The sequence below is a fragment of the Gavia stellata genome, chromosome 3, assembly GCF_030936135.1.
Source record: "Gavia stellata isolate bGavSte3 chromosome 3, bGavSte3.hap2, whole genome shotgun sequence".
In the NCBI taxonomy this organism is placed as follows: Eukaryota; Metazoa; Chordata; class Aves; order Gaviiformes; family Gaviidae; genus Gavia; species Gavia stellata.
Window position 1 is genome coordinate 99,326,042 of NC_082596.1, and position 25,322 is coordinate 99,351,363.

The 25,322-nt window shown below is 52.3% G+C and overlaps 1 protein-coding gene across 3 annotated transcripts; it reads left to right on the forward strand.

Moving 5' to 3' along the window:
* Positions 1–388: 388 nt before the first annotated feature.
* On the forward strand, positions 389–19,181 carry TFAP2A (transcription factor AP-2 alpha). 3 transcript variants are annotated; one of them, XM_059836379.1, is made up of 7 exons: positions 389–421; positions 8,307–8,741; positions 11,647–11,698; positions 13,561–13,792; positions 14,744–14,862; positions 17,179–17,320; positions 18,893–19,181. In XM_059836379.1, the coding sequence occupies exons 1-7, from the start codon at positions 389–391 to the stop codon at positions 19,179–19,181; spliced, it is 1,302 nt and encodes a 433-aa protein (XP_059692362.1). The 3 variants fall into 3 exon arrangements, with proteins under 3 accessions (XP_059692362.1, XP_059692361.1, XP_059692360.1); XM_059836378.1 differs by lacking the exon at positions 389–421 and adding an exon at positions 3,623–3,673; XM_059836377.1 differs by lacking the exon at positions 389–421 and adding an exon at positions 7,031–7,057.
* Positions 19,182–25,322: the final 6,141 nt, after the last annotated feature.

The window sequence follows — 25,322 nt, forward strand, 5'->3', positions numbered from 1 at the left end:
ACCCCGGCCGCAGGCACCCGGGCGGGCAGAGCTGCCCCCAGCTCGGGGCTGGGGGGGGGGCAGCGACTTGGGCAGCCGCCCGGCGGGTGCAGCATGCCCGAGGGGGCGGTCCCCCGGGGGGGGGGTCCCCGGAGGGTGGCGGCGGTGCACCCCCGGGAGGCCGCGGGGCCGGTCCGGGCGCCCCGGGAGTGCGGTGGCGGGGGGCAGCGCGCAGGCAGCGCGGAGGCAGCGCGCAGGCGCAGGCAGGGAGCACCCAGCTCTTTATGGCCAGGTGAGAGAGTCCCGGCGCAGGTAAGGGGAGGATTTACCCGCAGGCGTCCCGGGCGGGTGGCTCGTCCTCGCAGTCCATGACCAGCAGGGAGCTGGGGATCCCGAGCCCGCAGCCAGGATGTCTATCCTTGCCAAAATGGGGGACTGGCAGGTAAGGCGACCCTCCTGCCCTGGGCGGGGGAGTGTTAGTGTTATTTTGGGACGGGAGGCAGGGCTGGAGCGGGAAAGGCGACGGGCCGGGAGGGAGCGGGGGCAAACCTGGCGCCTGGGTCGGCGATTTTGCGGCTCCCCGTGCCGGGAGCTGCCACCGGCGAGACCCGGCTGCAACAGGTAGAGAGCGGCGGGCCGGGAGGGGCGCGGGCTGCTCCGCCGTCGGGGGTGTCCCGGCCCGGGGCTGAGCTGCCCGGGAGCGTGAGCCGGTGAAGGGCGGCGTGTGCCCGCCCGCCCGCCGTCCCTCTGCCCGGGGCCGTCCCGCCGCGGAGCCCTGGGGCTGCCCCCGGAGCGCGCCGGGCCCCCACGCGGGACAGCGCCCGCCGGCGTGGCAAGGGGCCGCGCGGCGTGGGCCCGCCGCGCTTCGGAGCCGGGCCGCGGGGGCTGAAACGTCGCTGTAAGCTCCCACCCGAGCCCGTCCCGTGGAAAAAATAACGCTCCCGGGTCCCACCTGGCAGTAGACGCGCCGGGAGCGCCCGTGGAAAGCACTCCCGCGGGGATGAGCTGACGGGAAAAGCAGCACCCACCAGCGAAAGCGGCCAGGCAGGGAAAACGCGGCCCGCCGGGGCCTCGCCCAGCCCCGCGGACCCGGGGGGACCCACCCGCACCACGGGCGAGCCGACACGTGTGGAGTTACGGCGGCTGCTAAACCGGGAGACGCTTGGAAATCCCTACAGCCTCCCCACGTCCCTCCGCTCGGGCCGGATCGCCGCGTTTGCCGGCTGATGAAAGGGAAGACGAACCGTCCTGTTCGAACACCCGGGCTGTTAGTACCGAAAACGAGTTTTTTCTCCAGGACAGTCCAGCTCAAGATGGGAGCCTAGCTGCTTTTTCTGCTCCCAGTATTTCAAATCTCGCGACTAAGTCTTTCTCCGGGCTGCCTTATTTAAGTTTTCTTTTTTTTTTTTAGGGTAGCAGTAAGTCGCCTGCAAAAAAAAAAAGGGGGGGGGCAAGAAAAAGCCGTAAACAAAAATATCTTTTTAAATTTATTTTTACAGTTAGAACTGGCGTCTTTTTACCAGGTCGGTGCGGAGAAGCTATCAAAAGAGGTTTTTTAATTTTATTTTTTTTCACTGAAGGCAACTCTTATGTAATAGCCCTTACGGGCTATCTGCCTCGAAATCTGTTCCCGACCTTTCCCTACACCCCGGCCCTCCTTGCTCCCGCTCCCCGGCGCTGCGGGCCCCCCTCCCGCCCCCCCCCGCCGTGCCTGGCCGGAGGGGCCGGGCCGGGCGGACCCTCCGCGGGGCGCGCAGGAGCCGCCTCCCGCTGCCCCGTGCGGGTCTCTTGGGGAAAGCTGCCCCCTCCCCTCCTACCCCCGCGCCCCAGCCGGGCCGGGGCTGGGGGAGAGGAGGGACAAGGGCCGGGCCTTTGGCCCACGGGAGTCCCGGGCGGCCGCGGGTGGGAGGCTCTCCCGGCCGGCCCGACGGCGCTAAGGGGCGGTGGGCCCCTTCGTTACCCTCATCCCCTCCTCTTCTTCTCATCCCCCCCCCGGGGCATTAACTAGGCTTAATCTGCCAGCTCCATTTGAACCTCAATGGGAGTAAAAACAACAATTTACTCTCCTGCCACTTGCAGACAAAGGCGCTGGTGGAAAAGAGCATCGGGGGGTGGAGGAGGGGGGAAGGGGAAAGGGGAAAAAAAAAAAAAATAAGCCGTTTTGGGGATGTAGGGGTGTATGCGTGAGAAGGAGCAGGCCCGGGAGCCTGGAGGCTTTGCCGCCCTTCCCGGCGTGGGGACGTGTGTGCCGCCCCCCCCCCCCGGGCCCGCTGCGGCTCCCCCGCGGAGTGGAGGGGGCTCTTTGCTCCCGGAGGCAGTACATTTTCCGCCGGCGTCGGGGGGTGGCTCCGGGAGGGTCTCCCAGCCCGACGGGGCAGGTTTTGCCGTTGGCAGAGGGAAGTTTCGGGGAGCGGCAAGGCAGCCGGGTGCTCGACCTCCCACCACCGCCCCCCCCCGGGTGGGGATGCCCGGCCTCGGGGGACACCTCGGGGCCCGGCGGGCGGGGGGAGCCGCGCCAGGCCCGACACGCCCGGCCCCACGGAGAGCAGGACGCCTCGCCGTTAAGGAGCGGCGCGGGATCAGCGAGAGGAAAAAAGAAGAAAATGGGGGGGAAAACGAAGCCTTTCGGTGGATGGAGCAAGGCTGGGCACCCGGGGAAATAAAAGAGGAGAAGGGTGGAAAAGCAACCCCCGAGGAGGGCGGGCTGAGCGCTCGCTTAGCGGCACATTGTTAAGCAAACGAAGCGCTCCACCTAAGAAAGTACCAAAGTTTTATTATGGTCATTGTTTTGTCCCTTTGCTCAAGTGCTTGCAAAAAGACTTTTTTGGCTCCTGCTGCATTCACATTACCGCTCGCCCACTTCTGTCTGGGAGGTTATGTTGGATTTGTTGGGTTTGGCTTTTTTTTTTTTTTTTTGGAAGACCAATGGCCAACAGAACAAAATAGTTTGCAAAAGAAAGAAGCTTTTCAAATATCCACCAAAAAGACCAAATCAAAACCAGAGGGCAACAGAAGCCTCCGTAGACAATAACCTCGTTAGTGCACGACCCGAGTCTCGTTTCTCCTCGCTTGGGTTTCTTTAAACCCCGTGGATAAAATAAAAAAAAAGGGGGGGGGGAGGGCTTCATGGCTAGCCCCAAACTCTCTGCAGATGAAGGGACGGTCGCCTCTTTGATTTCGCTGGCCACTTTCCTCCCCGCTGGCGGGGGGGGAGCGGCGGCCGTCGAGCCCCGCTCGCCCGCCCGCAGGCAGGCAGGGCCCGCTGCCCCCCCCCGCGCCGGGGCTCGGCGGGTTGGAGAAAGCCTTTTTGGTTCTTCTGTGGGGTGGGGTTGTTTTGGGTTTTTTTTTTTTTGGTTGGTTTGTTGGGTTTTTTTCGCTCGTGGGTCCTTTCTACCTGTGTCCATGGCTGCAGGTTGTTGTGCTGGCGAGCAATTGGGCTGTTGTTGATATGCTAATGAGGCGATTAGGCTGTGGGTAAAGAGCTGGAAAAGGGAAAAGTTTCCACCATTAGAGGGAGATCTCCGAGCGCGGACGGGAGCGCTGCAGAGCCTCCGCCAGCCGCGCTCCCCACGCCGCCCCGGCACCGCCACCGTAGGGAAGGGCAGGGAGAACCAAATCCTCTCTCTCTCTCTCACGCCAATCCATGAAAATGCTTTGGAAACTGACGGATAATATCAAGTATGAGGAATGCGAGGTAAGCGCTGACGGATAATATCAAGTATGAGGAATGCGAGGTAAGCGCTTCCCCCCTGCCGGGGCAGAGCCCCGGCCCCGCAGCTGCGAGCGGGAGCCTGCAGCATCCCTCCGTCTCCCAATTTCGTTTAGGAAAACTTCTGCTCCTTCGCCAGGCTTCCTTGCGGTCCTGCAGCTGGAGAGGGGCTGGGGTCCTTCCCCAGGAACTTCGGGGCTTGTGGAAAGCCGGCGTTCTCGGAAGTGTATGAGGAAAGGCAAACAGGATCCAGCAGCAGTCTGGTCTATAGGTAGATCCTCCGTAGATAAGGCTCTGTAGGATGCTACACTCATCCATATGGATGGATGGCTGAATGAATGGACGGATGAATGAATGAATGAAAGGGCAAAGAGACAAAGGGAAGAGAATTATTCTTACACGCCAGGGACCCGAGGCATCCCAATAAATTGGCTCAGGACCGACGCTTAAATTCAGCCTTTTCGATGTAGCTGCGGGTTGGTTATACCGAGCTGCACAAATTTGCAGGGGTCAGCTGCCGAACTGAAATCACGGGTTTGGGAGTGGTGTTCCCCCAGCCTCCTAATTTTCAGGGCCACACTCCCACGGCTTTGAGCAATAATATTTTTAACCTCTTGGAAAAAAAAAATTAAAATCCATCTAATTTGGTTTTGGAACCGTTCAGCACAGATTGTGCGCGCCTATCTCTCTCTACGTGTCTGGGTGTGCATCCGTATTTTTAGAAAGAGGCGAGTGTCTTTTACTCTGACAAACAGGAGAAGAAGAGGAAAAAGAAGAGCGATGCCCAGGACCCATGCCTAGTCTCAAACCAACGAATACTATTGTCACCCGTTTCGCAGAAGTTGCCTGTGCAGTGCGTTTAAACCCCGCAATAAAGGACTCCACTTCGCAGATGAACGCAGTTATTTGGTCGTGACCCACGCGGGAAGGTCCCCCCCAGCCTCGGCGGAGCCTTGCCGACAGGCACGTCTGGGGCGAAGGGGGGGCCGCGCTCCCATCCGACCCCGCCGCTGCTTTGGGCGATGCTGTAGCTTAGGAAAGGGACCGAGGACTCGCCAGACTCACCGACGGCTCAGTGATTTGGTGGTTTAGTCCCGGATCGAGGAGTTTAGGATAAAGCTGTCTCCCGGTGCGGGAGCTGAGCTCCTAGATCCACTCGCTGGCGGATGCTCGATTTCTGGGAATGAGGTGTCAGGGGTGTTTGGTGGTGTTTTTTAAGCCGGAAAAAAAAAAATTTTATCTATCTCTATATATATTCCTCAGCTGGATTTCGGGAGGAAAGCGTGTCTCTTTCCCCTCCCTCCCCCAGGATCGGTGTTTAAGTGTGCACACGTGCGAGCGTGTGGATTTCATCGCAAATGGCTTTTGTTGCCTCGCGCTAATGGGACTTTGCACCCGGGTGCTACCGAACACGGAGGGAGCAGCGGCCGCTCCGCCGGAGCCCCGCCGGCTTTTGTGCGTGCGTGTGCGGTGGGCTCGCCGTGTTTTCCTCGGGAGCGGATGCGAGGTGACTTGTAGAGAGGGCGGAAAAGCGGGTGGCTTTACCCTGGCAGGGATAGTACCTGCCTTTAAAAGGAAAAAAAAAGGGGGGGGGGGGGGAGAAAAGCGGACTAAAAGCCCGGCAAGCCGCGCTCAGCGCCCGGGGGGCCGGGAGCAGGCGGGCGGAGTGCGGGGCCGGGCGCCGGCGGCGCGGAGGCTGCGGCGGGGCAGCGGCGGCGAGCGGAGCGGTGCCTGTTTGAGGGAGTTGTTTGGGAGTTGCACAGCCAGTCCGACGGGTTGCGCCGGAGCCCCGGCTTGTCTGGGCCGGGAGAAGCGCTGCCTTGCCTCTTTTCCCGGCTCCCTCTCCCCCCCCACCCCCCACCCCGCGTCCCTCCCGCCCTCCTTCCCTCGCCGCCTCCTGCCTTTTCCCCCCGTCTTTTCCCGGATCCTCCGAGAGGGGGGCCGCGGGGAGCCCGGCGGATGCTCCTTGGGCTCCCCAGCCCCCCCGCCCCAGGCGCCCGCCGGCCTCGGCCCTGGGCTCGAACCGGAGGAGGAGGAGGAGGAGGGCTGACACCCAGAAGGGGAGACACCCAAAAAAACTTTCCCAGCCGGTTTCCGGGACGCGGGGCACGGAGGCGAGCCGGCTCGGCGGCGCGGCGCGGCTGCCGCGGGGGCAGCGGCGCGGGGAGCCCCTCGGCGGGGCGCCGTCGAGGCATGGACGGGGCGGCGGCGGGCGGCCCCGCGGAGCCCACCCCGCGCAAAGGCGGCAGCGGCGGCGGCGCGGCCGAGGGCGGCAAGAGCCAAGCGGGGAGCCAGCAGCCGCTCTTCTCCCTGGGCTTTGAGGCCGGCTACGCGCAGCAGCCGCAGCCCGAGGTGCGCCCGCGAAGGACCGCGGGGCTGGGGGCAGGGGGAGGCGGCGGCGGGGGGGGGGGGGGGAGGGAGGGGAAGGGGAGGAAGGGGGGATCCCGCGCCCCCTCCCCTCTCTCCTTCTGCCCGTCTCTTCCCCCCCCCCCCCCCCGCACCCCCCTCCTGGCTCCCACCCTCTCCCTCTCTCCGGATCTCTTTCTCTTTCACTTTTGCATGCCCTGCAACCTTTTAAAATGTTGCCCCTTTCCTGTGATTCGTCAGACGCAGCAGCATGTCCCCCCTCTCTCTCTCCCGCTCCCTCTCTCTCCCTTTTTGTCTCTCTCTCCCTCTCCCCCATCTCTGATTAGATACACTGATTCTTCATTCAATGGACGTCATTTAGAACAGGCTCTGCCTTGAGTTGCCTTCTCGCTTCACGCTCGATTTCCAGCCATTCTTCCCTTATTAAGTATTCGTGTAATATTAATAGTCATGAATATCTGCTATTAGGAGTCTCCAGGAAGGCAGCAGATCTGTTATTAGGAGCTCAAGTGAAGCAGCAGCTAAGTCAAAGGAGAAAAAGAAAGAAAGAGACAGAGGAAAAAAAAAACAAGGATTAAGAAACAAACACACACACGCTAAAAACAAAACCAAAAAAGGCAAAAAAAGCGCAAAACAAAAAAAAAAAGGCAAAAAAAAAAAAGCAACCAACTTTGACTCCTCACACCACGCCAGGATAGAGAGCTCGCCTTGGCAACACCCGATGAAGGGCAGCAGAGATCGGTGCAAGTTCTGATGGATTATAGTGGCGCGCCCGCGGTGCAGGAGCAGCCCCGGCGCCCCGGTCCCGCCGCCCGCGCCTAGCGCCGGGCTCCGGCCGCGCTCCCTCCGCGCCCGCGCCGCGCCCGCACCCGCGGGGCTCCGCTGGGGGCTGCGCGCTCCGCCGGTCCCTTTCCTCTGCCTTTTTTTTTTTTTTTTTTTCTTCTACCTTGACTTGTAACCCCCGACTCTTCGCAGATGTTAGTGCACAGTTTTTCGGCTATGGTGAGTTGCTTCACGTTTCTCTCGGAGGGGGTTTGGTGTGTGCTGGGTGTTGCTATTGTTGTCGGCGGTGGCGGTCGGGGTTTCGCACCCAGCTTTCCGGAGAGGGCTTTTTTTCCTTTCCTTCATTTTTCTAAATTCGGTGGTTTACCTTTTTTTTTTCGCTTCTCTTCTCTTTTTTCTCCCCCCCCCCCCCTTTTTTTTTTGTCTCCTTCGAGCGAACTGCAAAAGGCTTTGCTTGGACCCTTCCGCTTCGATTTCTTCACCTTGCCACCTGCAAACGGGATATTTTCAGCCTTCTCGTTTCCCTTTTTCGGGATCGTGGCTCCTTCCCTTGAATCCTCCTCCTCCTCCGCGGAGGCCATGCCTTTTTCCCCGGACATACCCGGGGGTTCCTCTGCCCGGCTGCGGGAGCCGGCAGAGCCGTGCCGAAACGCCCGGCCGCGTTTCGGGGCCGCTCGCCCGTCGGTGCGGCGGGGCTCGGGGCGGCGTTCCCCCCGCCTGCCCGGCGCATTCCTCCGCTTCCCCGGCGCCCCCTCCGCTCCCCAAATCGCCCGCTGGCGAGCGGGGAGCGTGGCCGGGCAGCGGGGCGGCTCTCCCCCTAGGCGGGGGGGGGGACGGTGGCAGTGCCTTCGCCCCAAAACGTTTGTAAAACTCGCGGGGGGGGGGAACGACCGGGCTGTTTAGAAGCCTGTTTCGGCGTCTTCTGGTAACAAAATGGCAGTGGGCTTGGATTTTCCAGGGTTTTCTTGGGATGCGTTATCGGTAAGCCCAGCGACAGTATTCGTCTCGGTTCTGTCCAGGGCCAGCGGGAGGATCTGGGGTCGTGGTAGAATTATTATTTTAATAATGCCCGCTTATGAATTACTCTATTTGCGGGAAATACCTGCTCCCGAAATGCCGGGGCGCGATCTGTTGTGAATCCACGCTGTATCGCCGCAATGTTTTATTAATTATTATAAGCAGTCCTGTTATAATTATTGCTATTATTGCTGTTATCGTTATTGCCGTGATTGTTGTTATTCAAAAAGCGAGACTGCCTCTTAATTGTGTGCAAAGGGGAATCAGAGGCAGAGAAATGCCCAGGTCCGCTCTTCTCCGCCTCGGAGCGGACGAATTGCCCATCTTTGCCCCGTAGGTGAAATTCGCAAGCCGGTTTTGAGGAGAAACAGTTTGATTTTTATCTTTGTTTTTCTTTTCTCCCCCTCCTCCCCCCTCCCCCTGCTCCCTCCCCCCCCCCCCCCCCCCCCAGGAGCGCCACGACAGTACCAGCAACGGGACAGCCCGGCTACCCCAGTTGGGGACCGTGGGTCAGTCTCCCTACACCAGCGCCCCGCCGCTCTCCCACACCCCCAACGCCGACTTCCAGCCCCCCTACTTCCCCCCCCCTTACCAGCCCATCTACCCCCAGTCTCAGGACCCCTACTCCCACGTGAACGACCCCTACAGCCTCAACCCCCTCCATGCCCAGCCGCAGCCCCAGCACCCAGGATGGCCGGGACAGAGGCAGAGCCAGGAGACGGGGCTGCTCCACACGCACCGGGGTTTGCCCCACCAGCTCTCGGGCCTCGACCCACGCAGGGACTACCGGCGGCACGACGACCTGCTGCACGCCCCGCACGGGCTGGGCTCGGGGCTGGCCGACCTGCCCCTCCACTCCATCCCCCACGCCATCGAGGACGTGCCGGTAAGCAACGGGGCCGCCCCGGGGCCCGCGCGCCCCTCCGCCCCGGCCCCCTCCCCGCGGGAGCCGAACTTCGTGGGGAGGGAGGGGGACCCCCCAGAAAAAAAAGGGGAGGGAAGAAGAGACACACACAACCCCCCCCGGGGGGGAAAGGCGAAGCCCCCACCTAGAACAATAGGTTCTCGCCGCTCGTCCCTGCGCGCCTCCCCGCTAACGCGCCCGCTAAAATATAAATAAATCAAATTACTGTCATCGTTAACAATATCTTTCCCTCTCAATGACAATAAGCTGTTACGATTGGAAGAATATATAATATCACCACAGGGCCGTGCATTTGGGGATTTCTCGCCGCCTTGGGAAAAACACGAGTCTGAAACGCGAGATCTCATTAAATGTCCTCCCAGGCAAACGTAAAAGGGGGAAGGAGAAAAACAAAAGTGGGTGAAAGTGGCCTGAGAAGGAAAAATCGGCTTCCCGTGATTACAGAATTGGCATACGGGATAACGACATCCAAAGTTGTAAGAGGATACGGGCAGATCCTCTTCTCTAAAGGAATTAATCGACAAATCAGGGAAGAGGTATATTAAAACGCTGCCGCCTTCTTTTAGCAGCGGTGCAAAGGGATGACCTCATAAATCATTAGCTATAGGTTATCAAATTCGAGCCAGACCTGCTACACCCTATATTAAATTAAATGTTGGGAGCCTATTGGAGGATGCATTATTTGGGGGACCTAATTCTGTTATCGATAAATACAGATTTAAAAAAATGATTTCTAATTAAGCATGACATTAGCACACGGGCTATTTACAAAGCAAGCCGGGGCTATTGTTCGGTTAGGAAAGTGGCCTTACAGAACGTGATAGGTCGTGATCAAAGTTGATCTTTCCGGGTTTCTCCCCAAAAATGGAATTAGAACATGCCAATAAATTTATTAAAGCCCACAGAGCTCGTGCAAAGGGACTGATGAGGCTGCTCGACTTGCAGGAGGAAAGAGGAGGAGGGAGCTGTGGTATCTGGATGTGATTTTTGCTGAAATGCCATCCCAAATCACAGGATCAAATATTACAACAATATATTCGCTGACAGTTTAATGAGTACAGTTTCGTGTTGCAAGGATAATGTTCAGATGAACTTACCTATTTTTGGGGGTCATTTTGAAATCTTTTGTAAATTATACTCGGGGAAAATAGTGAATTTATTACAGCCCTCATCTGGCTAAATTAGCCACAGAAAATTGCTAGTTATGTTTAGCAGTTTTGCAATAAACGCATGCGTTTCCCAAAGTGGAGGATTTAGTAAGCAATTTGGATCCGTTAAAAGCAGGTCGATTCTTTAAACTTGATATAAAATAACATGGAGGCAATAGTAAGAATAAACTAATTTGTTGACTGCAAGCCCCTGATTGCTGTAGGAGGAACATGACCTAAAATGTTCTCTTGAATTCTCCCTTTCCTCAGTGGTGCTCCGTGGCAGTGGGCTGGTTCGGGAAGCCTCCTCTGCAGATATTTTAAGTACAAATCATTTGATTTGCCTTTCAGGGATCTATGAATTAATAGCATTGCTATACTTCGTGAAAACCAAATGCCATCTGGTTTAAATCCTTAAACCAGCCCAGCCAATTTTTTTTTTTTCTCTGTAAAACTGAATCAGCAGGCTGCATGAAGGAAAGTGTACAAATAAGAGGATATCTCTTTTAAGAGTATTTTATCTAGTTATGCCAAAAAAAAAAAAATCCTTTACAGAAATCTGGGTCGGGAAAGGGTCGTTTTTAAATTTTTCCGTTGCTGCAACAGTTAACCTTTAATAAAAACGACCGCTAAATATTTAAGAAAATCAAGTAGACGGTGAAAATTATTTAATCATAAATATCTCTGTGGGATTTTAAACTTAACAGTCCTCACTGTATGGAATATGTGTAGAAATAACACAAATAAAAGTATTATGCCACACTACATTTACTTTATGGGTTTAGGGTGCATGCATAAAGGGATCATATTTCCCCATATAGTTAAAACACAAGAACTGCAGCAGTAGTCATTTCTGAACATTTCTCAATTTAATTATACTTAAATCCAGAAGCACTTTAGGCAAGTTACAAATGAGAGCATTGAGTATAATAAAACCTGTAATAAAGCAACTTAGTACCATCCACCCGGAATCATTGAGATCAGGCACAATTAACAGGAGCATAAATCCAAGACAGAATGGAAAATGTTAGAATCAGTATTATTGTTGGACAAAGACTAGAGAAGGAAGTAATAGTTTTTTAAATGGTAATGCCTGGGTTTTGTAACGATTGCGAAATCTTCTATCTCAGCAGCACTGGTGTTAATTTGTAAACACAGCCAGACATTATATTGCCTGTCAGTTTTTGGAATTGGAAAACACGATTTCATTTGACTTTCTAATCACGTCGTGACTCTGCCGCGCGAACCCCAGCTGTAGCCGCGGCCGCGGAACCTGCGAGGGGACAATAGTGGGGGAGCGCGGGGCGCGTGGGGCCCCCCCTCCTTTGTGCCTTCCCTTCCGCGGGCGCAGCGGCGGGGAAGGGAAGGGCCGGGGCTGCTTCCCGGGGAGGAGGGAAGGGGCCGGGAAGGGAGGAGGGAGCCCGCGGGAGCTGGAGGCCACTCGGGCCGGGTGAGCCCCGGGGGTGTTTGGTTCTTTCTTTCCTTCTTCTTGGGGAACGGGGGAAGAGCGGGGAGGGATGCCGGATTCCTCCCGATAAAGGAAATCCCCCCAAATCCCGCATCGTGCCCCCCCCCCCCGCCTCCAGCCGTAGGGATCTGCTGTTTCCCACCCCGCACCGTGCCCGGGGAGGGGGGACACAACTTCTCCCGCACCCCAGCCCTCCCCGCCTTTTGTTGTGGTTGTACATTTACATCCCTGCCTGTTCCTTTTGTTGCAGCACGTAGAAGACCCCGGTATTAACATCCCAGATCAAACTGTAATTAAGAAAGGTAAGCCGTTTCCTTGCGCATACCAAACATGTCGTCACAGGCTGGGGACTGCTCGCAGGGAGGACTTACCGGCCTCCCCCCCCAGCCCCCCGGCCCCGGGCTCCTTCCTCTGGCACGTACTGTTGGCCGAAAGGTTGGAGGCAGAGAAAGAAAAGGGGCGATGCGGGTTGAAATCCGCCCTCTTGAATAGCCACGTTTGCCGGGTATTTTAATTATTGTTGTCGGTAAGGAGGAAAAATGTTAGCAGGCGATCTAGAAAATCTGAGCGGGTATTTTAGTGCATTAGCAAACAATTCGGTGTCGTGGTTTGCCCCACGCATCGGGCTGAGCGGCGCCGGGCTTGAATCGTTGCTGGTAAACTGGGCTGTGAAAGAGAAAACGGTTGTTCCTCCTTCTGCGGGTTTTCTTATTTAAATCACGGCGGCGCAGAGGTGGGCTGCTGGAGAGCAAGGGGCGAGTTTCTGGAAACTGATGGCTGTCCGTCAGAGCGGTTTGGTTTTCGTTGGCTTTGTGCGCTCGCTTCACTTGGAATGGAATTGCTTGGAAGGCTGGTCCCCAAATCGTGCAAAATATTGATGGCGCGTTTTCACCCAGCTTTCTTTTCCCGTCTTTCTTTCGGATGGCCGAAGGATTGGGCAAGGTGGCACAGGGCAGTTTGCAAAGGAGGTTCTCGGTGGAAAGCGACTGGTTTGCGTTGGGATCCTGTGTAGGGAGCTGCTGTTGGAGTAAAACTCGCGGGGCTGAAGACGTAGCTAGCTGCTGACAGCCCTGAGGGGTGCCGTGGCTGTGCAGCCGCCTGCAATTTGGGTACCCCGGCCGCCACCCCAGCAAGGTGCTGCGCGGAGCCGCCCTCCTCTCTCACCCTAATCGCTGTACAGCCAGCGAGCTCAAAGTTTCGGTGTGTGTCCCCCCCCCGTCTGTGAAGCCTTTGTCACGTCAAATTAGATGTGCAAGGGATAAATCTTAAGAGATGCTCTTTCCAAGTCGACATGATAATTGGCTCTTTTATTAGTAATCTCAAGAGTTCGTTTAACTCCTGTTGTATCTATTAGCCTTCCCAGAGCTATTAATGTCACAAGTGATCTATCCAAAACGGAGAGAGCCCCCCGCTCGCTTGGACTGCGCCCGCCAAGAGTAGCGGGCGAGGCCGGAGGAGAAAGGGAAGGCGACCGCACGCCCGCGGCGGACCCGGCCGGGACGCGAGGCCGGCGGGCACCCAACGGCGTCACGGCCCGGCCCGGCGCCTCCCCGCCGGGCAGGGGGAGGCTCCGTTTTGGGGAGCCACCGGCGCTCCTCGCCGCGTGACGGGCGTTCCACGCCAGAAGTCGCGCGCCGCTGGTGAGGCAGCGGGTCGGGACGAACGGCGCCGTCCCCCCGGGGGGGGGGGGGGCTGCGGGCACCCCAGCGCCCGTCCCCGCGCCGCCCTGACGCCCGTCCCGCTGCTCGTGTCGCTCCCCGCCCTCCGCGGGCAAGGCAGCCGGCGGCGGCCGTGGCGGGCCGGCCTTGCCCGTGACGTCTAACACGGCCGGTGCTGACGTGCTTCAACAAACAGCCGTCACCCCCCGACGGCGTGCGCCCGCTCCGGGCTGCGGGGGGGGGGGGGGCGCAGCGCGGGGGGCCGCCGGGTTATTTTTTAATGTCTTTGCTGCGGGTGGAGGGTCGCCCCGCGCTCTCCCGGCGGGCGGAGGGGTGCCCCGCCGCTGCCCTCGCCTGCCCCCGCTCCCCCCACCCCGCCCCGTACGGCGCGGGGCCGGGGCTGGCTGCAGCCAGCGGCTCGGGCGCCCGCCGGCGGCCTCCCCCTCCCCGGCTCCCCGCCCGCTCCTCACCCTCACCCTCACCTCCCTGCTCCTCCCTCCCTGCAGGCCCCGTGTCCCTCTCCAAGTCTAACAACAACGCCGTCTCCTCCATCCCCATCAACAAGGACGCGCTCTTCGGCGGGGTGGTCAACCCCAACGAGGTCTTCTGCTCGGTGCCGGGCCGCCTCTCGCTGCTCAGCTCCACCTCCAAGTACAAGGTCACGGTGGCGGAAGTGCAGAGACGCCTCTCGCCGCCCGAGTGCCTCAACGCCTCCCTGCTGGGCGGAGTGCTCCGGAGGTGAGGGGCGGGGGAAGGCGGGAGGCGGGGTGGCGGCGGCGAATAGCGCCCGCTGCCGCCGTGCCCGGCCGGGCCGCGCCGTGCCGTGCCGGGCGGGAGGGAAGGACGGAGGAAGGAGGAGGAGGAGGAGAGCCCACGCGGGGCGCCCGCCGCTAGGGGTCGGGACGCGCGCGGCCGCAGGGGCAGCGCTGCGAGGCGGCGGCGTGGGGGGGGCGCTGTAGCCATGGCAACGCGCAACCTCCTGTGGCCCCCGCGCCCCTCTTCGGGGGTCCCCCGGGACACACTGTCCCGTCACGGCAGTGAACCCCCCCCCCCCCCGCACATCCTCCAGGAGCGGGGAAGATACCGGCGGGTGCCCCGCCGTGGGCACCCACCCCGCCACCCTGGGCCCGCCACCTCACCCAGGCAATTACGCCGCGCCCGGGCAGGGAGTGACATCCAGGATTAATTAAGCCAGTTCCCACCTCCACGGCCCGGCTCGGTCCGGCTCTACCGAAAAGCCGCAGGTGGGCCGCGTAGGGATCAGTGTGAGGGCTGGGATGCTCCGTGGCGGTAACGGGGGCTGCTGACCTTACGAATCGGCCTCCTCCTGTCACGCCTGGGCCGCTGCCCACGGGTCCATGGCGCCGTGGCAGCTCAGGCGGCTGCCTTAGGGGTCCAGCCCTGGCCCTGACGTGCCCAGAGCTCCCCACCAGCCTAGGGGCTGATCCAGGCCTTAGTGAGGGCCCCTGTTCCCTAGACATGGAGCCATCCACAGCCCCATCCCTATGTCTCAGACTCAGCTTTCAGCAACACTCGCTCTTCAGCCCCCCACATCCATTCCCCCCCCCCCAACCCTTTATTCCCCTCCACGGGAAGGCAACGTGTGGGGGGGACCTGTGCGCAGGAGCCAAAGTGGGAGCGGGTTCCCCCCCGCAGCCCCGTTTCTCAATGCCTTTCTGTGCGGAGCAGGGCGAAGTCTAAAAACGGAGGCAGATCTCTGAGGGAGAAACTGGACAAAATAGGATTAAACCTGCCAGCCGGGAGGCGTAAAGCTGCTAACGTTACCTTGCTCACGTCGCTGGTGGAGGGTAAGTGACTCAAAGAGCCAGGAGGGCTCGTCTGGAAAATGTGTCTGTTGCTTTTGCCTAACGGGAGAAGACTTGGTGTTGGGTTGGGCTTCCCCCCCCCCGCCCGCCCCGAGTCAGTGCTGCTTGTTGGAAATTGGAAGGGTGTTATTTTCTATGCCTCAGAAAAAAAACCATTAATTGTGTGCCTTTGCTTTTTGTTTTAACCTGAAACGGGCTTGCGTAAGTCCTGCAGACTCGGCGTTGCATTCTACCATTTATTTGCTTTTAAGTCTCTGAGCTAGACGTTTTCAGGGCCCCATCTTGCTCCCTCATTCAAGTGAGTAAGCAGATCTCATTGGGAGCAGCATGGGAAGGATCCCTGTGAACAAACGGGGGCTGTGGGCTCAGCCCCGTAAGAGACCCATGCCTGTCAAGTTGGAAGTTACGGCGAGCGGAGCCTCTAATGCTTCACTGCTGTCCTTCTGCCACAGGTGGACAACCAAGCAATTTTAAATGTCAGAAACTGCAGCTACTTTAAGTTTGTTCTCCCTCCCAGCCCGCAGCCACATAACAGTAAATCATTTAAGTTTTCTGACATCTGCATTTGAGAAATGCGTGACCATTACTTCCTGAATTAATTTGGGAATCCTTGACCTCAGCCATGAATTAATGGTGTCCTGAAAGCCTCAAAGTTGCTGCACCCCCCCCCCCACCCCCACTCCCTTTTGGTTCTCATTTCCAGAACACATGTTCCCTTGGCTATATGGTTCTCCTCAACTTTGCTCTGACCAGAAAAGCAGAAAAGGTGCAACTTACTTTTAACACCTTGGGATGCCCTATGCTGTCAGAGCCAGGAGGTGGGAAGCCGAAGCGTTTGCAGTCATTTAGTTTTGAAGCAGTTGCTGTGTCACACTGACTGGCACAAAGTAAGCCCAAGGCCAGCAAGTAGATCCTCCTTTCCCCTCACTTACGGGTTTGACTGCATTTTAGACCAGTTCAGTCTGCAAAGTGCTTTTAAGCTCAGCCCAGGCTGCGCAGGTTTAGCTTAAGTTTTGTTGGGTAGGAGGGAATTTGTTGCTTTGTTTTCTTGTCGCTTCGCATTCTGCAAGAAATGTTTCATGTTCAAAGGGACAGGGAAAGAAGCGCTGCGCGATGCCAGGCTTCATTTTTTTTTAACATCAGGATTAGTGGCCGCACTACATTTATACTGTGTGAAAATTACTGCATCTTCATGTTTTTGAAAAGGCTTTGCAATTGCATCCACGCGCTGCAGTAAAAAAAATCGCGAGGGGAGAACTTGTAAAAAGTCTAGATTTGGTAGACACTTAACATTATTTGTGATGTTAATGAATATGGAGAATGTTTTATGGTAATCTATTGTTCTGTTTGGCTTTCACCTACAATGGCTTTAAAAGAACGATTTTTAAAAAAAACCAAACCAGAGGCCCAATCTCCAGATAACTTAGCGATGGTGGCTAATTTTGGGGGGATGATAGTATAAACATTGCTGGGGCTTTGAGTCCTGTAGCGATGAGGCAGTTTCTAGAGTACTGTTATTGTTTATGATCCGCTCCATTTTATGGAAACAAGCTCACTGGACTGAGGCTTTGAAGCTCTAATTGGCGCATGCGTTCTTCCGGAGCTAGAGCTAATGGCAGGAAGCCCTGCAGTAAAAACCAACTGGTTCAGGAAATTAAAACCAAAGATTTGAAAATCAACAAAACAGACAGACTCGGTGGAATGACCCTAAAATTCTCATGGTTAATCGTTTGGGGGTGAACGTATAATTATATGCGATCAAGTTAAATTTTAAACACTTAGCTGTTTAATGCATTTTATTTAGAAGAGCTCTAGGAGTAATTATGATCAATATTAATCATTGGTGCATTGCAAGAGAATATAGAGACTGTGGCTGAGGCAAACAAACATTTCCAGAGTAAATAGCTGTGAACGAAATGTACGTAAATGGCTGTGTATAGGTATGGATATGTAAATCTAAGCACACATTCTAGGTGGATGGAGCCCGCCTGTCTAAAAGTATCTGTTAGTCAATGTAAACTTTTAAAAATTCTTAGGGGAGATTTCACTTGCAACGATTGTCATGAAAATACACATTTGCATTGCCCTCGACTGAAGCAAAGAACACTCCTGCAAGATAAGATGCGATTAGCATTTCTTACACTGCCTTTTTCAAAGGAAAAAAAAGTCCAAGCCTTTTAGAAGAAAAGCCCAAGCAGAATGTAGTGCCTTTTTTTCTAATGGATTTTTGCCTCTGTGCGATGTGTGCTGATGAGCTGTTTGTTTCCCTCCCATCCCCACCCGTGCCTCCCTTTTCAGGAGAAGCAGTACATCTAGCTAGAGATTTTGGGTACGTTTGTGAGACAGAATTTCCTGCCAAAGCAGTAGCTGAATTTCTCAACCGACAACATTCCGATCCAAACGAGCAAGTCACAAGAAAAAACATGCTTCTAGCTACAAAGTAAGACATCTACCTTTCTGGCATATTGCTCAAGAAGTGAGGGGAGGGCGACAAACCCGGGTTTGGGGCTTTTATTTGCGAGTGTTTGCCACATAGCCAGTGGCTGATGGTTTTGCAAATTGTGAGGGGGTGTATTTGCCCTCCTGCTATAGGAGAACTCTATAACCCAGCTTGGTTTCCATCAAGTCAGTTGGCGCAGATTACCTTGAAAGCGAGTCGTGAAAATTGTGGGTGGATGGTTAGTTAAAGAAAAAGCAGTAATTCTTCAGAGCAAAACATTTTCCGGGCCTTTTCACTTAGCTTACCAATTTAGGTAGAGGGGGAAGGCTTCCCATTGACAGTAAAATAAAACTGGCACATTAAACTGATTTCAGTTCATTAAAATCGGCAATGGTTCTTTCTGCCTAAGCAGCTCTGTTACTTAGTGAATATAGGGATATTAAAAATATATTTTAAATGACAATCTGTACGCAGTTAAAATGCTCGCGGAGTTTATCATTGGTGGGGCTGCCTAGACTTCCAGGTGGTGCGTGAAAAGAAAATGATTGTTTTGATATGTTTGCTGGAAATTAAAAGGGTTGTTTAGTAGCCCTTAATTACCAATGGAGGTGTCACCAAAGGGCACAGTGCCAGAGGGCGCAGGCAGAAGATGGGAGCCGCTTTATGGCTGGAAGACATTAACGCGGGTTTTAGAATACAAAACTGTTTCAACACGCCTCTGAGCTCCCTTGCTATAAGGTGTGTTATTTCCCCAACCATTTGTGCAGTGAGTGGATGATATAACCTAACTTCTGCTCCGTGCCCTCGTATCCTCTCATCCCACCTCCCTGGAAGGAAATTTCCAGACCCCAGTTAGCGTCAGCTTTCCCCTCTGCGGGAAGGTCCCTTTGGATTTGGAGATATAGATGTACATATATAAATGTTTCACAATACCCTAATTTAAAGCCTCGATTCCCCTCTCTGCCCTCGCTCCTTCTTCCCAAAACACAGGCGTATTTTAGCCTTGTGAAGGAAGAGGCCTGCACCTCACTCCAGTTCCAAAAAAAAGGGTCTTCCAAGCCGTGGATAAATCCCTGAACCTCCCTTTGGATATCGCACCCCATCTATCCCCTTCCGCCTCGCTGGGGAACTTTAAACTGTCTGTCTGCTCCAAAACGCAGCTGGGCAGGGATGTGTCTTTGTGGGGAGGGTGTGTGGGGCTGCGATATGGGGGTTGGCGGGAGGTGTGTGTGTATCTGCGTGCCTGTTATTTGTCTGCGCGTTGGCTGGGGACGGGGTGTGATATGTGTGCGCAGCTGTGAGTGCAGGCGAGGTAAAGGGAAGAGGTTTGTGCGTGCCGGGGAAGTGTGAGAATTGGGGGGAAGGATGCGCAGAGAGGAGAGGTGAGAGAGCGCGTGTGCACTCGGGGGCAGCAGCCCCCTTGATCCGGGGGGCTTGTGTAATCTAGCAGGGAGCATGCAGCATGCACAGGCTTTGCTGCCGCCAGTGATGGTTCATTTCTCTCCCTCTTGTCTTCCCCTCCCTCCTTCCCTGCCTCCCTCCCTCTGCCTCTCTGCTCCATTTGTGCCACAGACAGATCTGTAAAGAGTTCACCGACCTGCTGGCTCAGGACCGATCTCCCCTGGGGAACTCGCGGCCCAACCCCATTTTGGAGCCGGGCATCCAGAGCTGCCTGACCCACTTCAACCTCATCTCGCACGGCTTCGGGAGCCCGGCGGTGTGCGCTGCCGTCACCGCCCTGCAGAACTATCTCACCGAGGCGCTCAAGGCCATGGACAAAATGTACCTCAGCAACAATCCCAACAGCCACACAGACAACAGCACCAAAAGCGGCGACAAAGAGGAGAAGCACCGAAAGTGAGGATCCCCCACACACACTCCTCTCCCTTCCCCCTCATAGCCCATCGATCTATTCATCTCCCTCCTCCCTCTCCCCTGCACCCAGCACCCCAGGCTACAGCAACAGAATGAGCGTCCTTCTGCCAATCCTGTTCTCTGACGCTGCAGGACTGCTCTGCCCTCTCCCCACACCCCTTCCCAGCATCCACGTTTCCATTTGCTCCCTCTTAACTTCCCCCCCTCTCCCCGCTGCCACCATCGTTTTACCCCAATTTGGAGCCTAAGAAAACAGAACAGGGGGACGGAGCCAGCAAAGAAAAAAAGTTCTGTCTTGAGTTTGTGAACTTTTTTTTAAAATAAAACAAAAGGAGGAAAAAAAAAACAAAAACAAAACAAAAAAGGACTTTTTTTTCTAAAAATATATAAAAAAAATAAAAAAAAAAACCAAAAAGAAATAAATAATACTTAAAAAATTCTATGAGCTTCACCGGACTGAATCACCACCTTCCCTTACATAAACTTCAGTTAAGATTGTAGCCATATTAAAAACGGAAAAAAGCGAAAAAAGTACAACAGCAGCAGCAAACAAACAAAAGGCAAAAAGGACTGATGACATTTTATCAGTATTGTGAATAAACTTGAACACAAAACACAAGCAGTTCCATGTCATATCTTCAGTTGTAGAACTTTTTCCTGTCCAAGGTAAAGCGACCAACTTGAACTTTCTATTGCAACACGATTCACGGTTATTATATAAGGGAATCAGTGTTCATGTATGTATATATTTATTTATGTGTAATTTAATGGGAATTGTAAATATGGTGAGTCTGTTTTAAGCCTTTTTTTATTTATCTGGTGATCTCGTTTACCTCTTGTTTAGTGGGTTTTAAATCTTCCCCTCTTAGTTCATCATGTGGTTCATGGTACTTATTTAGATATCAGAGGTTTTTTGGGGGTTTTTCTCTGGGATTCATCATTTTTAGCCCTGTTGTAGCATGTTAAAGGCGACAATGAAGCAGCTGAACAAATAAAAAACCATGAATTTTTATATATAATTAGTATGACATTTAGTTTCTCATTGAAGATAAAATAAAGTGATGTTGGACCCTGGCAAGGTTTTTAAACATGTTAGTGGTTTTACAACCCTTATGTGTTGTGGAAAATGAAAGAAGTTATTTTCATCCACTGTCCTTCTCCCAAAAGCACCATCAGAGCAATAAATTAATATTGTCTTTTAAAACAAGATTTAGCTTTTCTTTCCTTTTTTCCCCCCTCTTTTTTTTTTCTTTCTCCCTTTCTTTTGTTTTTCTTTTTCTCCTTTTTTTCTTTTTTTTTTTTTTTTTTTTGTCTTCCCAAAGAACTTCAAACATTCGGGACCACCTGGTATCCTGTATTTCCACTGGCCATATTGGAAGCAGTTATAGTTGTATTGTATTGAGTTGTGCCGGCAGTAGTTTCCATGCCTATCAATGTATCATAGTCCTTTGTTGCCCAGATAAATAAATATTTGATACGCTTTATGTCGATTTTTTTATTCAGTGGCTGTCTTTACCCAGGCGTATTTTTGTTCTTGGCAGTATTTTTTATTCAGTATGGTTACAGTAATTGAGTTTAACTCTCCCTTGACAATTGCTCCTTGCAATAAGCAGCTGAACCCATTGTTTCCCTCAAGTATAATAAAAACTTACTTTCAACTTGGAGTTCAGAGCAGGGTATCATTTAGATATTCCACTGAGTCTGTATTCAGACAAATGACACAATAAAGCACAATGTATTCTTTTGGATAAAAAATTGTCTGTACTACTAACAAAATGACACACTATCTTTTCTTTAACCAAAACATAATTTTATTTAAAAAATAAAGTTTTATTTTATTTATGTTGACCTCTAGGTTTTTATTTCTGTTTATATATAGTGTGCAGAATTATAAGCCTATAAAATTTTGTACACGTAGTTGTCCTAACAGAGAGCGGAGATTTAAAAAAAACCATTATCTCGAGAAGGACATTTTAAAAAGAATCATTACCGGGCAAATACAGAAAATTAGGTGCTATGAAAAAAAAAATATATGCTGGTGAATCAGAGCCGGGTGCTCCCTCCCCCTCAAGAAAAAAGAAAAGCTCCGTAGTGGATGCCAACAAAATCATCTCACGGTTGTGAACTTTAGTGAAATCTTGCAGGAGACAGATTATTTCTGATTGATGGTTCGTGTTTTAGTGGAATGCACAGATTGACATTTTGAGATGGCTGTGTCAGTTTATAAGGGACTGAAATCTTTATCTTGAGTTTCTTCTTGTGGAAACCAGTTGTAAAACAGGGAAGTTTGCTTTAAAAAAAATGGAGTGTACTTGTCCTGAAGATGGGCTGTAAAAACATGTGAGAATTCAGACTTTGAATCTATTTTCTTTGGCCCAGGGGGTAGGTGAAGTCAGGATCAGGCTGGATTATATTATATCATAGGAAGGGAGGCTAATGCCGTTCAGAATGTAAATGCATTTTAAAGAGATGGTCTCCTTTAAGTGCTGATGATATTTTGGTGGCGGTGGCTGATTTTTCTCGCTTTCCTTTTTCTTCCCTCCCTGACTCTTGCTCGCTGTCTCCTTTTTTTTCCTTTTTGCTCAGGCAGAAATTGAGGAGGTTAAGAGGGAGGTGTTTACAATAAAGCTGCAAAGAGAATTAACATTTGCTCATATATTTTGACGTTTGGTAGGGCTGGTGAAGCAAAGCATTAGATAAAGCCCAAGATGTTTCATTTTGCTTTGGTAATCTACTTACGGAAGGCAGTGTAAAATCAATCTTGCCAAGCAGAAAGAGAGTTGGTGGAGTCTAAATTCTATTTTCGAGAGCCAGCCAGTTTATAAAAATGGTGAATATTTTTTTCCTATAAATTGAAAGTGGATCTTTTGAATGCAAAGCTGCAATTGTTTTAAAAACAGTTATTTATTATTTCCAAGAGAGACTGGTTAACTGTAAAGTAGATGTAACAAAATAATGAGGTGAATGAACCCTAACTGTACATATTCTTGACATAAATGAAATGCACAGTATTGTAGCAGGTGAAGTGAAGCATTGTCTATCAGGGCTGTTTTTCTTGGCTGCATCTCAGATTGTGTGTGGGATCCTAACCTCAGGCACAATAGCATTCATAAACAGCAATACATTGCTGCTCTTTCTACAGCAACACATAAATACTCATTTTTAAACGAAAACAATCTTATTAAATACCATTCATTCATATCTGGATTTACAGATGCTTGTTACTTTTTGAAACCTGTACCCAATATAATCGTTTTATACTGGGCAATGTATAAAGCAGTCTTATGCTAGAACATTATAAGGTCATAATAAATAATGTTTTAAAGATACAATTAGCTACTTTATGCTAGGAGAGCGCATTTTAAATATCCTGCTGCTGCATTAGCAAGCCACCAGAAAACAGAAGTGAAATGACCTTGCATAGATTTCTTGATTACTGTTATTTCTAAGGAAGGATTTTACAGGCGATAATGGAAATCAGACTAGCTTCGGTTCAGCCTCTTCTGCTGTGACCAACGTGCAGTTACTAAAACGTGCTAATTACTTTAGCGTTCTTTGGATGCGTTTTTAACGTTGTGATCGAGGCGCAGCAGTGAAATTCTAGGTCATGCTTTTATACACTAAACAAAAATCTGCTGTTATTTTTCTCCCCCAGATTGGCTGAAATGAGGGTGAGCGGTGGCTGAACGTCAGACCGTTGCTGCCACGCTAAGCTAATTCCTACATGTGAACCAAAATACAGCTCGCTGCTCTTTCACCGTGAACAAGGACAGCCCTCCTCTTTGTACCGTAATTTACCCCACCCTCCAAAAATCGAATATTAATATAATTTGAGATTTAACTGGTGGAACAGCCATCAGGACAGCAATGCCCCGCAGCTGAAATAATATTTAAAATAGAAGGGATTTGACATTTGAGAAGTCAGTGGCTTGAAATACCCAGTTGTACTTAGCTAATTCAGTCCTTAACCTCTGGTTTCAAATAAATCAATTACAGTCGATTCCACTTCAGTTCAGAAGTGCACGAGGTTTTTAGTTAATTGAATACATTTTATTCACTTGCTAGGAGTATTCATTTATCCAAACCCTTACATTTAAAGGCGATTTCTTTATTGTCCATGATAAATTTGACTGCGTAATCAGATCAGCTCCTTGTTTGTTTACTTGTCTTCTGCCTTGCATTTAAATTCCAGAATGTGCACTTCCCTTTCCCTCCTCATACATGCGTGTCTCAGCCCAGACCAGATCCCCAGAGCGTCAGCCCTCGCGTTCGCAAAGTGTAGCTAAAATAACAAGCGCCCTTCTGACGGGGAGCAATGTGAAGCCTCTGTCCCAGCTAGCGAGGGCAGAGTGATTTAAACTGGCTCGAGAATCAAACACGAAAGGGTGGCAGTGTAAAAAAATAATAAATGGTGCCTCTGATTCCGTCCCGTGCACCTTTTCTGAATGGAAGGGCTATGTCTCTGCTCCCTGCCCGGCAAGCGGCAGGAGCTGTTAACTCTTAGAGCGGATTTGGAGCCGGCTCGGTGTCGGCGGGAGAAGGTTTCTGTCGAGTGCTGGGCAGTGAAGTTGAGTCACTGATCCGCTTTGAATGGATATTGGTATACGCCGCACTTTGTGTGTGTTGTTTGCAGAATCCTGCTGGCGTTGGTTTGCTGTTTTGGAAAGGAAAGGGGTTAATTAGCGTCATTATCAATCACTAATGCTTGTCTAACGTGTCCAAAGAATAATCAAGTTAGGGGACTGCATGAAGCTAACATCTGCTTCATTCCAGCTAAAGATTTTTCCCTATATCGTTCAATTATTGGAAGTCCACACCAGTTTCAGTCTTTGGCAGGGCCATAAAACAGGGTCAGATCGTTAGAAATCTAGAATGGAGGGGAAAGTGCAATATAAATAACAAATGGCTTCATTATTTGAGTTACAGGTGCAAGAATGGCCGTGAAAATGAGCAGGGATTACTAGAATGTGTTCCTTCTTTTTATCTCCAATATGGAGGAAAAAAGAAATGAGCCAAGCCCGGTTCTTAAATCATTTATTCTGCACAGGTTGCAGCTTCTCTATGTGCAATATTTAGTTTAGTAACCCCAAACTCCCCAAAATAAGTAAGTTTAAAGCAAGCAATTGGAAACAGAGGAAAAGTAAAAGTCTTTCATGACCCATTACTAGCGGAGCCTTACCAGCTTCAGAATAGCAAAATAGCTTTGTTTCTCTTCTTCTAGTTAAAGTTTCTAGGCTTTCTGGGGTGGCTGAAACAGCTGATACTTCGGGCAGCGTAAATAGAAATATAGCTGATGATGGCGGTAAAGGTTTGTGTCCTTGAACTGTTACTCCTCCGTTCTGGTGCCTGGTGCTCTAGATACAAAGATGACAGATCTGTGGTCTTTTATTCCCTCTTACAACCACTGTAGTCATCTCTCTTTGATGCCGAGTTCAACTTTGGTGGCCCAAAGGGCCAAAACTTCTTCTCTAACCAAGGGAGTGGTTAGAGCACCTCCATTGAGTGAATGCAGTGTGGAAATCAGACTGAGACTCACGAGAGCTTTCTGGTAGGCTACTGCTTTTCTTTAAGGCCCTGATTTTGCAAGGCAGGTGCCAGCACCCAAAGCCTGTGCTTTTCCCCGTGCAAGTATGTGAGTCCCTCCCTCTCGAAACCAGGGCCCTGAGGTTACTCCAAGCTCCATGGTTATTGTCCTGTTCGTAGTCGCGGAGCTCGTTTGCGCAGGCACCTTCACACCAAGGTAAGGAAGGTAAACTGGAAAAGCATAGCCTAGGTGAGGAGGAAATCATCTTGTGTTTGGAGCAGGAAGGTGGAGGACTGCCGGGTGTGAAGTGCGTGCTATTTCACCATGTCGTTGCTCCAGTGTGTTGTGCACACCCCCCCCCTAGTTTCTATAGGAGATCTGCAACTTGAAGACCTTCCCTGTCCAGAGATGCTCTCAAGCCCCATTGCCGCTGTTGCCTGTGGTATAGTTAATTCCCTTTGTAATACTCTATTGAAAGCAGATGCAGGGGCTCTGAATAGAGAGTTGTTTTCTAGCAGGAGTGTGGGCTGTGCAGTTGCAGTTACATTCGCAGGCTGAGGGATGTATATTTCTTCTGCATGATATTTTTGGTTATGTTCCTAC

Coding starts and splice junctions, on each gene's coding strand:
- TFAP2A (XM_059836378.1), top strand. CDS start 3,623: ATGAAAATGCTTTGGAAACTGACGGATAATATCAAGTATGAGGAATGC. Junction 8,742..11,646: donor ACGCCATCGAGGACGTGCCG/GTAAGCAACGGG, acceptor CTTTTGTTGCAG/CACGTAGAAGACCCCGGTAT. Junction 14,863..17,178: donor GCTCACGTCGCTGGTGGAGG/GTAAGTGACTCA, acceptor CTCCCTTTTCAG/GAGAAGCAGTACATCTAGCT.